Source organism: Chenopodium album, chromosome 10, assembly GCF_948465745.1.
Source record: "Chenopodium album chromosome 10, dcCheAlbu1.1, whole genome shotgun sequence".
Classification (NCBI taxonomy): domain Eukaryota; kingdom Viridiplantae; phylum Streptophyta; class Magnoliopsida; order Caryophyllales; family Amaranthaceae; genus Chenopodium; species Chenopodium album.
Window position 1 is genome coordinate 6,538,727 of NC_137843.1, and position 16,468 is coordinate 6,555,194.

At 33.0% G+C, this 16,468-nt stretch overlaps 1 protein-coding gene across 1 annotated transcript; it reads left to right on the forward strand.

Annotated features, from left to right (window-relative positions):
• Positions 1 to 1,936: 1,936 nt before the first annotated feature.
• Positions 1,937 to 7,996, forward strand: LOC145563325 (uncharacterized protein At2g02148-like). Its single transcript, XM_081623769.1, has 8 exons — positions 1,937 to 2,474; positions 2,973 to 3,096; positions 3,215 to 3,556; positions 4,894 to 5,056; positions 5,505 to 5,628; positions 5,709 to 5,753; positions 6,449 to 6,712; positions 7,638 to 7,996. The coding sequence occupies exons 1-8, from the start codon at positions 2,250 to 2,252 to the stop codon at positions 7,737 to 7,739; spliced, it is 1,389 nt and encodes a 462-aa protein (XP_081479895.1). The 5' UTR covers positions 1,937 to 2,249; the 3' UTR covers positions 7,740 to 7,996.
• The last annotated feature ends 8,472 nt before the right edge of the window (positions 7,997 to 16,468 follow it).

Genomic DNA, 16,468 nt, shown 5'->3' on the forward strand with positions numbered 1-16,468 from the left:
TCGTAGCGATTGTACATTCGCTACAATATGCAAGTATGTTTGTGAAATCATTAAGGAAGTCGTATCATTTTACAATCACCATGGTTTTCCCATATAAAATCGATACGGAAACCATAATAATACATATCCACACTATTTTTACACATTTATATAATTTTGAGAAATCGTATCATTTACAATCGCCACTAAATCCCTAAAATCGATACGAAAAGCCTTTTCAACACTAGATATATAAATATTGTTTGACAAAGAATACATAAAATATGTCATAGCTTATTGGTGAAACATTTGCTATAAGAGTTTGAGGTTGCATGTTCGAATCTTATAAAGATCATATCCATGTTTTTTTTTTGAAGAAAATGAGTTCAACATTAATAGCGATTGTAATCGCTACAATAATCACCACGATTGGATGTATTTTTCGTATCGATTATTGAGGCCAACCCCAGCGATATTGAAAACCACTACTAAAGGCTAAGGCAACGGGGGATATTGTATCGAATGACCATTCGTTGGGAAAGCTTTTTGTTGCACTTACAATCGATACTAAAGGTTAAAATAATCGCTACGAAAAGGTTATTTTCTTGTAGTGAACTTACTAAAATTTTGAGTTGAACTCAAGTTAAGTCAAGGTTTTATTGAGTTAATTTCATGACTAAATCGATCATGAGGTTGTTGTGATTTTTTTCCATCTTAACATTAAGATTGTTAGAGTTTGCCCCATCCGATTCACTAGAGCTTAGCTCCAACTACGTCCGGATCTGATCCAAGTTATACACTTTGGCTTTTGGTGGGTGAGTCTCCTAATAATAGTTCTCTGTATTCGGTGAGGCTCGAACTCAAGACATTACTTAACCGACATCAAGTTGCTTACCACTTAAGCCAACTATTATTGGTCTTAGTAACATTGTTAGAGTAAATAGATTAAAAATAGATTTATTGCCTTTACTATACACCATACTCAATGATGGAATAAATCAACTCATCTGGCCAACATCACAATTATAAAAAGTTTTGTCTCAGAGACGAAACAACTAGAGCTAAGTTTTGTTCAAGTTGAACTTGAATAATTCGCGATTTGCCACATGTGGTAATAACTATCGACAACTCAACTCAGGTTGCCAATATCGCGATTCAAGCTTGGTCTCAAATCAAATCCACTCTATCACGAGTTGTCGCTTGTCAGATCTCATAAACAATAGAAGTGGCAGTATCATCCAAACCCGATGGATAGCCATCCACTAGATCCAAATATATGGATGAAAACCCAAACTTAAGCGGGTGACTGATGGATGGCTCGGGTGACGGATCGGGTCAGATTCGGATGATGATACATCCAACCCATCATCCGATCCATCCATCCACCCGTTAAATTCGTACATAAAAAAATTTAAAATAAATATTTTTTAAAAAAATGTCTATTGTAATATTAGGAATTGACATTTGTTTTTGATTTAGTAAAAAGGAACAAGTATTAGAAAGGATGTATCAAAGTTTTAATAAATAGATCACTTTTTTTTTTCTAAGCTTAATTTTATTTATGAAAATGCAAAGTTGTATTTATATATTTATTTCACTCGAATTATCACCTGATCCATCCGTCATGGAAAATTAGGTGATGGATGGATCAAATCTAGATGAAGGAAAATTACGTGATGGATGGATCGAGTAAAGGATGGATCGTTGGTGGATGGAGGCGGATGAAACATCACCCAACCTACCTTCAATCCATTGATCATCTCTAATAAACAGCTACTCCGTAATTATTTGTAAAACCTAACCACGGTCACGTATAAACAAATTATTTTTATTTTTTACACTTTTTAATTTACTCCGTAGATTTTATCAATTTTGAAAAAACAAAAATAAAAAATTAGTTCATCCTAAAAATTACACAATCAACCGGTTTGGAAAAACCGGAATTAGGTTTGGGAATTTTCCCAATTTCTCCTTCGTTGTTTATACAACTGGTATGGTCTTAGCTCCGGTCACCCCCTTCACTCTCATCGACCTCCATTTTCTCTCTCCTCACTCTTCTCAGTCTGTATATCCGTTAATTTCAATCAAATAAAAAATAAAAACCCTTTTCCGTCTTCTTCTGGCGGGAAAATATACTTCAAAATTCGATTATCCAATTCATTTTTTTTACAGAATTTGATCAGAAATAAAGCTGAAAATCCAAATAAAAATCATGGGTTTGGGTATTTGAGGTGAGATAATTGATGGGATTGTAGAATTACAAAAGGGATATGGAATCTAGGGTTCCAATTCATAATCATAGTAGCATTGATAATGATGAAAATAACATCAATAATGTTAATAATAATATCAATTTAAGATCAGTAGATTCTTACATTGATGGGAGAAATTTAGATGAAGTTAAAAAAGACGGCGAAATCGACAGAATTAGCATCGGTGATCGTGATGCAATTACTGAAGATAGTTTAGATCATGATGAGGGCTCTAATAATATTGTAAGTTCTATTTTTTGGGTTAATTATTTGTTTTATGATTGAATTTATTGGGTTATTCTTTTGATTAACCGCTATTTATATTGTGATTGTCTTTGTGTATGTTACATGTAATTATTTGACAGAATTTTCTGGGTTATTTTTTGATTTACTGGAATGTTTCAGAGAGAGTAGGGAAAAAGTTGGGTCACAAAAAATATGGTGTTTTGTGGGAACTGTGACTTTACTTGCCATAAGTTAATGTTAAAGCAGGGGATAAAGATTAAAATTTTAATTATGAATTTTTGTTCAATTAATGTTTATTTGGTCCAAAATGTATAGAATTTTGGAACATGTAATGATTAATTGTTGTGGATTTTGTTGTATACTTGTATGAGCTGAGTAGCTGACCCTTTTGAAACTGTGGATAGAGGGTTTAAAGGTTGAATCTTGACTCGATTTTTAATGTTCATCGATGAGTTTTCAATTTTATGTTTGATTTGCCTTTCTGTGTTTATCCAGGATTGCTTGGATGAGGTATACAAGACCCCAATTCAGATTCCTAACATTGTTGTTGAAGATGATCGATCTAGTCTAGAAAGTAGTGGGTCTCTAAGAAATTCCTGTCATGCCTTAACAGCAAAGGGTAAATCTTACCATATTACATGCTTGTATATGTCTTAGTTTGCTTCAGCATTTGCATCTTTATAGTGCTTTTTTCTTCACTTGCTCAATCAACTTTATATGAATTACATTTGTATTAGATGTTTTGCCAATTGAAACTGCAAGGGCAAGATTCTTGCAAATTGTTGTGGATAATTTTATCACACATCATACTATTGAGAAGCCGGGTGCTTATATTGATAATATTGTTGAGCCTGGAGGTGATAAATCAAACAAGAGAAAGTCTGCTGAAGTTCAATATGAAGGAGATCCAAGGTTTGTTTTGCCGCTGATGTACGTGGCTAATTTGTACGAAACTCTGGTGAGTGAAGCGAACATGAGAGTTGCTTTATTAAATGGTTTGCGTGAAAAGACTATTGGAGTAGCTCTAGAAGCATCTGGCGGGCTCTACAGAAAGTTGACTCAGAAATTTCCTAAAACAGGTAGCATGTTTTAGCTTTTTTTGTTGGCTTATCTCTTCATTGTTTTTTAGTAAGGGATAGCATAAAAAAGAAGAAAAAAGAAAAAAGAAAAAAATAAAAATCAAGTGAATTAGTGTGAGATAACAAAATAGATTAATTTTGAACAATTCATATCAGAGGCATTATTTGGGTCGGATACAGTTTCTAGAATCAGAGCCTTCATCTTCTAAATAATATTAAGAACATATGCCTAACTATATAAACTCAGCTTGTAAGCCTTCCAGGTTAACATTGTGTACTTATTTAACTCCATAGACAGTGGGCCTACACTGCTTGTTGCTGGCTAATTGATTCCCCCCACCCTGCAGTCCCTTCCTTGCATTTGGGCTTTGTCCTGCCTAGACCCTTGCTAAACAAGTGTTTATCTATGACACCAACTAGCTTCTTTGATTCACATCAGCGTCGCTGAATGGTTTGATGCTTTTACAGGAATAGCAAACACAAATTTAAAAATAGTTCAGTAGCAAATGAGCAATTTCTCTGTCCATCTGCTTTCCTATTCAAATGGTATATATTAGCAATTTACACTTATTTGGATCTGAGTAATTCTGATTGCCCAGTCAAGCCAATCAGATGTTACTACTCTTTAGTATTCCTTTCACTGCATGGTAGCTGTGATTGGCCACTGGCTGCATGTTCTTTGACCCTTGCAATATCTATAGTTCTAAGGGTATATCTAATGAAATCATATTATGGTTTGCTCTTTATTTTGTTTGACTCATATTTATGGGGAAATAAATATGTAGCTCTTGTCTCGGTGCCCAGCCAGGCTGTTCATAAATTTCATTTTCTGCCTCCAATGGGTACCCACCTTTGCTTGGTTAAGGAAGGGGTCTGTACCTCATTAATAAATTATCTTATACCTCTATTGTTTAGTTTGTAACATTTTATCAACGTGTAATTTCCTGTCGCATGAACCTTTTCTTGGTTAAGGAAAGGGTCTGTACCTCACTAATGAATTATCTCATGCAAGTCTTGTTTAGTTTTACTATTATATTTTTATGTACTTTCCTGTTGCACGAACATTTATTTCTATGTTATAATGTCTTTAAAAGAATTTTTACCGAAGTGTAATATTTTTGATATGAAAGTCGGTCTTATAGCCTATATGGCAGAGGATTGGTCTGTTAAAAAAATCAGAATCTTATGTGTGTTTGAACTAGCCTAACTTTGCAGCTTGAGAAACTAGTAAGTCTAGAATTCTTTTTCATGCTCATAAAAAATGTATACATTATCTGGATGTTTCTTTCATCTTATTAAGTTTATTGTCTAACATTTTATGCATCCTGTGAACATAGGCTCTTATTCTTTTAAACGAAGGGAATTGGCTACTTCTCTCGAAACAAGGACTAGGTTTCCGGAATTAGTTGTCCAAGAAGAGAAGAGGGTTCGTTTTGTGGTGGCCAATGGCTTAGATATTGTTGAGAGACCAACTGTTGTTCCTGTTGATGATGCAGAATGGTTAGTTTCTGTCATTTATACATGCTTGTAGTAGCCTATTGTGGTTACACATGTTAAATAGTTATTAATGTCCTTGCCCAAGTAGTACTACAGTGATTATTTTGCTTTGATAGATCATTTGGAACTTTCTAATCTTTAGATGAAAGAGCGTTTGGAAATAAAGTCAGAAGTGCCTTAGTTTATGAAGATTTAATAATATTATTATACATCTGTAAATTTGACTATCTGAGGCATCTTCCATGCAGTTTAGATTTGGAACACCTTATTTCAGCAGTTTTAGTTTGCATGAATGTCATGCTCTAAAGTATGTTGGAATCCTTCTTAGCTCGTATATGTGATAGTGTATTAACGGTAGAAAAAAGTTCCAAAGAAAAGCTATAAATATGATCATCTATATAAAGTGCAAGTGGTTTATCATCTATGTTAAATAGTGTTCGGGATCTTACAGGTTCAAGCGTTTGACAGGGCGGACTGAAATAGCAGTTACAGCTAGGGACTATAAGTTTTACAACCCAAGGCATAAAGTTAGGCGTGCTTTATCAAACTCTTCACCGACTGTCCCTGGTTTGCTTGTAAGCTCATTCTCATCTGTATATGGTTTTATTTCTACAATATGAAACTTGTTGATGAAGCTTGATATATCTTTTCTCAGTCATACAACAGCAACAGTGACCACGAGTTCCAGTCTGCAACAGAGGTATGCTGACTCAACTTGACTTTCTGGGTTCTATATTAAAAACCCGTCTGCTGATAGTGTCTTTAGCATCCCTCTTTCTAAAGGGAAGGCAGTGTGGGTCAATTTTCTGAGTGGAAATTTCTGATTTAAATATTGATATCTTTAGCATACCTTTTGTTTATGTTTATCAACTTCTATTGATAATTGGTTAGGGATCCATTTACCAAAAAAATTACCAGTATTCGAAAATACTTACAGCACTTGTTAGCAGACAGTAAAGTGGGTTAGTCATGCTTAACTGAAATAAGACCCAAACAGAAAAAGTTTGTGAGGTATGGCAGTATGAGTCTAATGTGAAGATAAGAGTATTATCTAGTCCAGAATGAACGCTTCAGTATATGCTCAAATTGTTGGCCTTACAATCATTCTTCTCTATCTGGTGAGACCTACTGAATAGCCAAATCCATTTTAGGATAATCTTCCAACCTCCTGAACCCAAGTATCTGGTCTCAAAAGTTAGGACCACACCTTTCTTTCCGACAGCAATCTGTTAGTACTTCCTGTCTTTCAGAAACTTTATCCCCTTTTCACTATCCAACTCATATACAAAATAAGTTAATTAAAGATGCCAAGCTTTGGTCTTATGCTGAAAACCACAATTTTTTTAAATTTTATTTTATCCTCTGTGATTAATGCTGCTAAAGTGCATATGGCAGAATCCACGGGAGCAGGAGACACCATCCAAACATTCTTTGGTGACGTTGGCTCGCCAGCCACGATATGATACCATTATCCTTAATCATCATCAGTCTCTTGACCAGAATCAACAGGCTACTCTCTTAGCTTGCACTCATGAAAGTGGGCAATCTTCCCATTTACCCGACATTGCTCATGGCCATGAATCTCCGACTCTTTCTCAGAACATGGCATCATTAGAGTCTCTAGGAGGAAGTCATGTAGTAGGTCGTTTACATGTGATGGTAAGTTTTCTTATATCTATTCATATACCTGTTTCCGTAAGTCATATTTCCATCTTATTCTGAAGCAAAATTTTAAGTCAATTCTTTCACTAGTTGCTGTCTTATGGGGGTGGAGTGTTATTATTCATGTCTAGTTCTAACTAGTCTAAGCAGTTACCCCCTCAGCTCCCACCCCACTAAATTGCTTACAAAACCCTTGCATATGCATTAACTTTAGAGGAACTCCGTGAGAGGCTGTATTTTGGTTAATACCCAAGGACCTGTGTTCATAGTTCATGCATCAACTCTTAAAGGAACTCTGTGAGAGACCATTACATATAGCTAAATCTGCTGATATTTGTAATCGCTTAGTGAGGCGGATTCTAACACTTAGTCACGAAAAAGATCTTGTAAGGGAGTATCAGAACTATATGGCAGATTTTCCGGACTTATTCAAGGAGTGGACTAGCTTCAGAGTTCAGGCTCCCAAGACTCTACACATGCCAACCTTTAATGGATTAAAGGAGTATTTTAGATGGAGAATTGCTTCGTAGTGTGTTTATATAATCTTAACTGCTCCATTTTGCTGATGTTTTGGTCACCTCATTAAGTTTGTGAGGCATATAAACTTTCAAGTTCAAGATTACTTAGAGAATTATATGGATTGAAAGCATTGTCGATGTCAATGTCAATGTCAATGATGCCTTTTAACCAGTAGCCAGTTTCTAATGAGCATGTCCTTTCAGAAGTTTTTGTTCAGTGAGGAGTTGAGGACTGAGGGTTATGTTTTTGCAAGGTTACTGTATTACTATTTTGCATTCCTGAGAAGTTGGCATAATCTTATGATTTATTGACTTCGAAATTCCAGCTTCTTTCTATATGCTATACTTTTTCCTAATTACCTGTGATTTATCCCCCCATTTTCCATTTTTCCCGTCTTTTCCAGCCAACTAGTCCCGCAAAGTTTTGTGATGAATGTGGATCTCCGTACTTGAGACCGACTTCCAAGTTTTGCTCTGAATGTGGTACGAAGAGGTTTGGGATATGAGTCGCTCTTGGTAATTTATGCACGATTCTTGATTTCTTGTGGCCTCAAAATTCGTTCATTGTTAATTTTTATGTTCATATGATTGAAGGCGAAGCTAATATATGCATAGATATTCATGAACTCCTGAACAATGGTTCTGTTATAATTGCTTCAATAACTCTTGTATACGGCAGACATTCATTAATATTATTAAAAGACCCTCAATCTGTGGATAATTTTTACAGTAACAAATTTTATGGTAACTTTTACTTATGTAAATGTAAGGATAACTTTAATTTTTAATGAGTTTAAGGAAAATTTGACTTTTACCAGCTCCATAAAAGAAAGTTGTATTTCACCATCAACAAAATTTCCAAAAATTGGGTTTTACCACGAACTAACGGATTTCGTCCATAAATCCATTAGTAAGGTCCACTTTTTTAACATTTCCTCTTCATCTCCCCCGATCTTCCATGCCAATAAATTAATTGTTATTTGGAGGTAGTAAAATAATGGAAAATAAACCTTTTATTTTTTATTTTTAATGAAGGTAGTAAAAAAGAATAAGCGGTTATTTGGAGGTGGTAAAAGTCAAAATCAATTGTATATTTTTTTTTTTAGGGAAAAATTAATTGTATTTTATGGAGTTTTAAATACTTTTAACGTAATTTTAATCTTTCTTACAATAAATTAATGAAAGTACATCTTAATATCTTATTATAGAATTTGCGCTTTAGCCAATTAAATAAGAGATTTGTCATTTCTTTTAGAATTAAATAATTAAACTGTCACATAAACTATTATTAAATATTATCTTTTGACATTAGATGTTTTATCTTAATTAAAATATAATGACTGACCAAATTCATAATTTACTTTAAAATAAAAATATTAAATGATGAATCACGTACAAGGAATAAAATAATACTAGTAAATTTTATCATTTAAATATATAAAATATTTGTTGTATAAAATGTAAACAAACTGTACATAGCACGAGCTTCACATTATAAACAATAAAATAGAAAATAGAGTTAATATAATTATACATAAACAAATAGAGTTTTGTAAGGGGGTGGGACTTTCATTGTACAATTTCTTTTGCATGCCCCCGGTTTACAATAATTTTATTGTACATCGAACATTTTGCGAAAAATGACCCTTTTTTCTTACAAAAGTGACCCTTTATTTTTTACAAAGTGACTCATATGTTTACAAAAGTGACCCTTTTTTCACAAAAATAACTTCTTTTTTCACAAAAATGATAATTATTTTACAAAAGTGACCCTTTTTATCACAAAAGTGACCCTTTTTATCACAAAAGTAACCCTTTTTTTTTTTTCACAAAAGTGACCCTTTTTTTTTCAAAAGTAATTAAGCTACAAATGCAAAACAGAGTATCAAAATCAAAATTCTTTCAAAAAAAAAAAAAAAAAAAGTATCAAAATCAAAATCGAAGAAACCCAGCAAAATTAGAACCTCCATTTTTACGAACAAACCCAACTCACCCACAAAAATTGAACCACCGCCATTTTCAAACAAGCCCATTCAAACTTGTTCGAGCACCGCCCATTAGGCAGCCTCCAACACTGCGTGTCTGCGTGACTGTACTTCTGGAGCTTGAGCGGCAACAATGGCGACACTTCCGACTGAGATAATCACAGAGATTCTCTCACAATTACCTATTAAATCAGTTGTACGCTTCAAATGCGTCTATAAATTCTGGAATTCCTTAATCAAAACACCCAATTTCATCTCAATCAACCCTTAATTTCCAACTCCGATCGTCATCTCCTCTTCTGTTATCAATCTCTTTATTCTGCAGAATTCGACCATGACAAGATCTCTTTCTTAGAGGTCCAGCTCCCACTCTCAATTCAGGGAGTTCAGGTGTTTGGGTCTTGCAATGGCATCATTTGCATTGAAGAGTGAAATAAAAGCAAATTGAAGAGAGAGAAAGCTTTCAGCAATGGCCTTATAGAGCAAAGTTCATAAAAGAGAATGAGGAGAGAGAAGTAATTTTGGGGAAAAGTCACGTGTGAAATTATTTAGGGAATGAAATTCTTCCTCTTCTTTCTTGCCACACAATAAAATAGTGTAAACCCGCTTTTTTTTTTTTTAAATATTTGTGTTCATTGTATTAACATACAATTAGAATTTGCACCGAAAATAAAATTACAATTAGATCATGACTTTCAAATAAACCTTACATTTTTTTTTTTTTTTTTTTTTTTTTGGTAATACAAGTACAATCTAGGAAGGGTTTTAAATGGGCTGAGTAAAAGATTATTGTAAAAGATCAGATTTTTTATAAACAAACCTCAGCTAGCTAATACTACTCGTAGTCCTAAAATATTAGAGTATCTGTCTATCATAATCAAGGTTTTTAGATATTGTTTCCTAAAATGAGATAGATTATCATTTTTATGAACAGAATCTTTGGATTTGATTTCCTAAAAACTACTCGTATCATATTACTACTACAATTAGGATACTTGCTCACCAAGTTCAATTTGTTCACTCCTACATCATCCCAAACTCTACTTTCATATTTTCCTATATCATCACAAACTCTACTTTCATATTCAGTTTCTACGCAATCTTCATTCCCTTGAAATCTTTCTCCCTTAATTGTTCATCCTTCTTCTTAATTTCTCGATCGATTTCGATGGAGAAATCAGATGAAACCCAAGAGAACACCAGCACCATCATCAACAAGAAACGAAACAATGATGCTACAACCTCGTCTTCCTTACCAACAAATCCAAACACCAAAGATGATGATGAACCAAAATCCAAGATACAAAGAGAATGTTACATTATGAGAAACCCTAATTTCAACTTAAAGATTACCTTTGCCAAACCACCTTCACCACAACAACAACAGCAACAACAACAACAACAACCCGAGGCCTCGAAACCCCCCGTGCAAGTGATCAACAAACCTAAAGTGAAGAAGATGAAGAAGCCTGCTAATAAATTATCTTTTGTTGATCATAATAATGATGCTACTAAAGCCTCAATTATCGAGCATGTGACGCGTAATTTGGGATGCAATAAAGAAGATATCAGCGAAGTCAAAGTAATAATGGAAAAGAGAATGACTCCATCTGACATGGCACCTCAACAGGCACGACTAGCCCTCCCGGCAGGTTCAGAAAAAAAGCTAGACGCGTCGTTTCTAACAAATCAAGAGAAAGAGCTTCTTAAACAAGCGGATATCAACGTCAAGGTCGTCATGGGATCGTTCGTGTACGTGATGCCTCTTGGTAGATGGAATTATTTTGATAAAAATAAGAAGAACAACGACAACGACAAAGACGACAACAACAACAACGAGGATGATCCCGGATTTAAGTATGTTTTGAAGTCCGGGAAAGGACGGGTGTGGCCTAGACTGAAGAAGGAGAATGGACTACAAGAAGATGATTACATACTTGTTGCAACGTGTCGACGCAACAACGCTCTTCACTTTGTCATCATCAAAGGAAAACCAGTCATGGTATTTGGAACTGCAATAGGCCATAATTACTCTTTCAAGGATTAAGTTTAATTAATTTGTACAAGACTGTTGATCACTCTCATGTATGCTGGAGATTTATTCTGGGTAGTTTACTCGTCATTCAATTAATTCTTTGATTATTATTTGTTAGGGTTGTTTATTTAATTATTTGATTATTATAAGTTTTAGTTTTATCAGGTACGTTTGTTACTTGTTAGGGTTTCTTTAATTTCTGTTATTGAATCAAGTGTTACCAAATTAATTCTTATTAGCTTACTTAGATGTTATGATTATTATTTGTTAGGGTTGTTTAATTAATTTCATACAATGTTTACTCTCATGTATGCTGGAGATTTATTCTGGGTAGTTTACTCGTCATTCAATTAATTCTTTGATTATTCTTTGTTAGGGTTGTTTATTTAATTTAAGACAATGTTACGTTGTTTATAAATTTTAGTTTTATCAGGTACATACGTTTGTTAGTTGTTAGGGTTTTTTTTAATTTCTGTTATTGAATCAAGTTACAAAATTAATTCTTATTAGATAGCTAGCTTACTCATTCAATTCTTAGATGTTTTGATTATTATTTAATTGAGGGAGCCCCCATTCATCTTCATGATAAACAAAATTTGTTTATCTAATGGCAATTTCGTAAATATATCAACAATTCATCCCAGTCAGCATGACATTTTTGTAAATAAGTGAACAACTTTTATTAATATGCGGGTCCTACAAATGTTGACTTATTTACGAAAATGTCATGCTGACTGGGATTTTTTGTTGATTTATTTACGAAAATGCCATTAGATAAACAAATTTTGTTTATCATCAAGATGAACTTGTATTTTCTCTATTTAATTTGTTAGGGTTGTTTAATTTCATACAATGTTTAAAAGTATTATGAATTATATATTTAGCTACACTCTTGGTTAGTTGCATCAAGAAGTTATGAATTGAATTATTGTAACAATTTAGTGGTACCATTAATTAGTAATAATAATTTTTTTTTAAAAAAAAAATATCGTGGCTTGTCTTCTGTTTTATTTGAGTGTTAAATCCGGTAATATTAATTTACAATCAATTTGTAAGTTGTATAAAATCTTATTAGCTTCATCTTGATTTATGTTTTTGTTATTACTTTCTAATTCATGATCAATTTCTACGTAAGACCGTGTTTTACTTCACCTTATTTTTACTGAATTGAAATTAATTTTAGAAAATGTTGTATTTTACCACCCTTTTTTTTTTAAACCAAGTATTTTACCACCCATTAAACCAAGTATTTTTTTTAAACCATCACTTTCATCCCCAAAGAACCACCACGTCCTACATGAAATTACCTCCGCCATGCCGAAAACCACCCTCCAACCACAAAATTAAACCACCACAACCTACATAAAATTACATCCACCACGCCGAAAGCCACCCTCTGACCCCAAAACCACCACCTCTAACCCCTAAAACCACCATCCAGAAGCACAAAACTACCCTCGCTCATCACCAACTCAGTATATCCTCCAGATCCAACCATTCGAAATAACCCTATCTCCTTGAAAACCAACCCCAATAGTTTAATTCAATTCATTTCTTAATTTCCTTCTCTCATAAAATATTCAGTTCAGCTCCAATAAATTCAGTTCAGTTCAGCTCATTTCAGTCAACAGAACAGGCCCTAAATCCCCAATTAAATTGTATCAAGAACCCTAATTGCAGAAAACCTCCAATGATTAAATTGTGTCAAGAAAACCCTTATTACAGAAAACGGCCAAAATTATTTGCCAAGACACAAAAAGAATTGAGCTTAGTTTACCTGATTGTGACTTCAATTCAGTGTTTGTAATTGGTTGGGAAGGATTTTTCAAATTAAAGCTTGTAAAAATTAGGAGAATTTGATTTGTTATTTTCAATTCAATTTTTAAATAGAGAGGATGGATCTTATTAAATTAGTCTTGATTTGTTATTTTCAATTCAAATTGTATTTTTTTATTTTTATTTTTTATAAGCAAATCAAAGATGTTAATGAATAACATTATTTTGCATTGACAAGCGTAAAACTCCAAATAAATGATGTAATTAAAAATATATATGTATATGTATATGAATGAGATTATTGTACATAAACAAAGAAATCAATTAAATATGGATTAGTTGCCATTACATAAGTTTTGGTGGCCAATTTTGTAAATTTATCATTCTTGGACTACAACTGTGGGGAGTAATTATTTAAAAGATGAATTATATTCATATCATCACATTGAAAAAGATCAGATTTTATATAAACAAAACTCAGCTTAGCTAATAATACTCTTAGTATATTAATAAGTTTCCTAAAATGTTAGAGTATCTGATCTTCTTAAACAACGTACCTGATATGATGATATCCTCTCGTACACATCCAATCATAATCGAGGTTTTTAGAATCATTTCTTAAAATAAAATTATCATTTTTAAAAATTTTGTACAAAATCTTTGGATTTTATTTCCTAAAAAACTATCATATTACTACTAAAACAGATATTTTAGGTAACTTGCTCACAACGTTTATTCACTCCTAAATCATCCCAAACTCTTGATTCATTTTTCCTACATATACTTATTCATTACGCATTTAGCTACCTTCATTCAATTCATTCCCTTGAAATCATTCTCTCTTGTTCATCTTTCTTCTCTCAATTCTTGATCGATTTCGATAATGGAGAAATCACAAACCCAAGAAAACACCACCACAACCATGATCAACAAGAAACGAAGCAATGCTACAACCTTGTCTTCCTTACTAACACCAAATTCATCTCCAAATGCAACAAAACCTAATTCCGAAGATGATGATGAACCAAAATCCAAGATACAAAGAGAGTGTTACATTATGAGAAGCCCTAATTACAACCTCAAAATTACCTTTGCCAAACCATCTTCATCACAACAACCCGAGGCCTCGAAAGTCGAGCTTAAACCCCCCGTGCACGTGATGAGCAACAACAACAAACCTAAGAAGAAGAGGGTCAAGAAGCCTAACAATAAAAGTGGTAATAATAAATTATGTTTTGTTGATCATAATAAAGATGCTACTAAAGCATCAATTATTGAGCATGTGAGGCGTAATTTAAAATACAATAAAGAAGATATCAGCGAATTGAAAATAATAATGGAAAAGAGAATGACTCCATCTGACATGGCACCTCAACAAGCACGACTAGCCCTCACATCAGAAGAACTTGATGCGTCGTTTCTAACAAATGATGAGAAAGAGCTTCTTAAAAAGGCGGATATCAACGTCAAGGTCATCATGGGATCGTTCGTGTACGTGATGCCCCTTAGTAGATGGAATTATTTTGATAAAAATAAGAAGAAGAACAACAACGATGACAACAACAACAACAAGGATGATCCCGGATTTAAGTATGTTTTGAAGTCGGGGAAAAGACGGGAGTGGCCTAGGCTGAAGAAGGAGAATGGGTTACAAGAAGATGATTACATTCTTGTTGCAACGTTTCGGTTCAACAACGCTCTTCACTTTGTTATTGTTAAAGCAAAATCTGTCATGGTATTTGGAACTGCAATAGGGCACACATTCTCTTTTGAGGATTAAGTTTAATTAATTTGTCCAAGATTGTTGATCAATCGATCTCATGTATAATGGAGATTTATTCTGGATAGTTTACTCATCAATAATCATCATTCAATTAATTCTTTGAAGTTTTGATTATTATTTGTTAGGGTTGTTACGTTGTTTATTAGTTTTAGTTTTATTAGTTACGTTTGTTGGTTACATTTATGAATTGTAAGAGTTTAGTAGTCAATTAATAAAGATTGTGGCTTATTATTGGCTTAATTCTTTTCAAATAGAGTATATCTAATTTATTTCAGTAGCAATTTTCACTTCCATGTACTAAAGCACTAGAGCTAGAGTAATTAAGGTTTCTTTGATTATTTTTTTTCCTTATTATTTCTTTTATTATAGTTTTTATATTTTGGGTGATTCTGACTTTTGTTTATAGAAAATACTTGATGTTTTGGTTTCAAAATTTTATGCTTGCATAGTTCCTCCGTTCTTTATTACTTGACCCGCTTTGACTTTTACACTATTCACCACCCCTCCTTTGACCGTCTTTAGTGAATAATATGTAAGGAAAAATATATTCATGTATGATCTTTTTGGATTCGTCTCAATAACTACTATCATAATATATAACTTTTTATAATTTTTACTTATGGAGAATTTAAGTTATTGATCGTTAAAGTTTTGCATTGGCACGCGTGATAAAAGAAACAGGTCAAGTAAAAAAGAACAGAGGAAGTAACTCCTAAAGAAAATCCTTGAGAGACTATTACATTATTGTTAATTTACCTATAGCTAAATCTGCTAATATTTGCAATAATCGCATAATCGATTGAGGGATAATATCTTACACATGCATATGGCTGAATTTCCAGACTAGTTTTGGGCTATAATTGTAATTAATGCATGGTTCCTTCTTGCTAATGTCTAGACTGAACACTTGATTGGTATTTAAAGTTAACTCATAAGGATTTTACAATTTGATCAATAATTTTGAGTTAGGTATATACTCCGTAACATATACTTCGTACACAATAATTCTATTTATTTTCTTAATCATCATATGAATAATTATTATGGATATTAGGGTTTTTTTTTTTTTTTTTTTTTTTTGAATTTTAGGGTTAAACTTTAAACATAAAATAATTTGTGTTCAAGATTTATGTAAGCTTTTTTGTACCATGGAATGTTCTTCAATCCCCAAAATTGAAAATCCGTTAGCATAGGGTAATGAAGAGAAATTAAGTCAAACCTCAGGATACCAAAGTGGAAAATTTTCTAATCCGTATTTGATTGAACAATGAAATCAAGTATTCAAGTGTTGTACTACGCATATAACATTGTAATTTCCACGTCTTTTGATTTTAACAAATGAGTCGTAAATCCATAGATGGGCTTTGATTATATAAGACCAGTCTCTTATTGGACCTATAGATGTCCCAATTTTATTCAGTACCCTAGTTTATCGCCGATATAAGCCCATTTCTTTTTACACTTTTTTTTTTTTTTTTTTTTTTTTTTTTTTTTAAAGGGTTTTTCTCGGCTATGCCCTTAAGGTTGTTGAGTTTCTAAGGTGTCCATGCTTTTTCAAAATTACAAGTTGTGCCCTCCAACTTAAGTTATTTAATCAACCGTACCCTCTGACGTAAACTCGACGTTAGAATTGTAAATAAATAGGAAGTAATAAGA

Coding starts and splice junctions, on each gene's coding strand:
- LOC145563325 (XM_081623769.1), top strand. CDS start 2,250: ATGGAATCTAGGGTTCCAATTCATAATCATAGTAGCATTGATAATGAT. Junction 5,057..5,504: donor CCTGTTGATGATGCAGAATG/GTTAGTTTCTGT, acceptor GGGATCTTACAG/GTTCAAGCGTTTGACAGGGC. Junction 5,754..6,448: donor AGTTCCAGTCTGCAACAGAG/GTATGCTGACTC, acceptor TGCATATGGCAG/AATCCACGGGAGCAGGAGAC.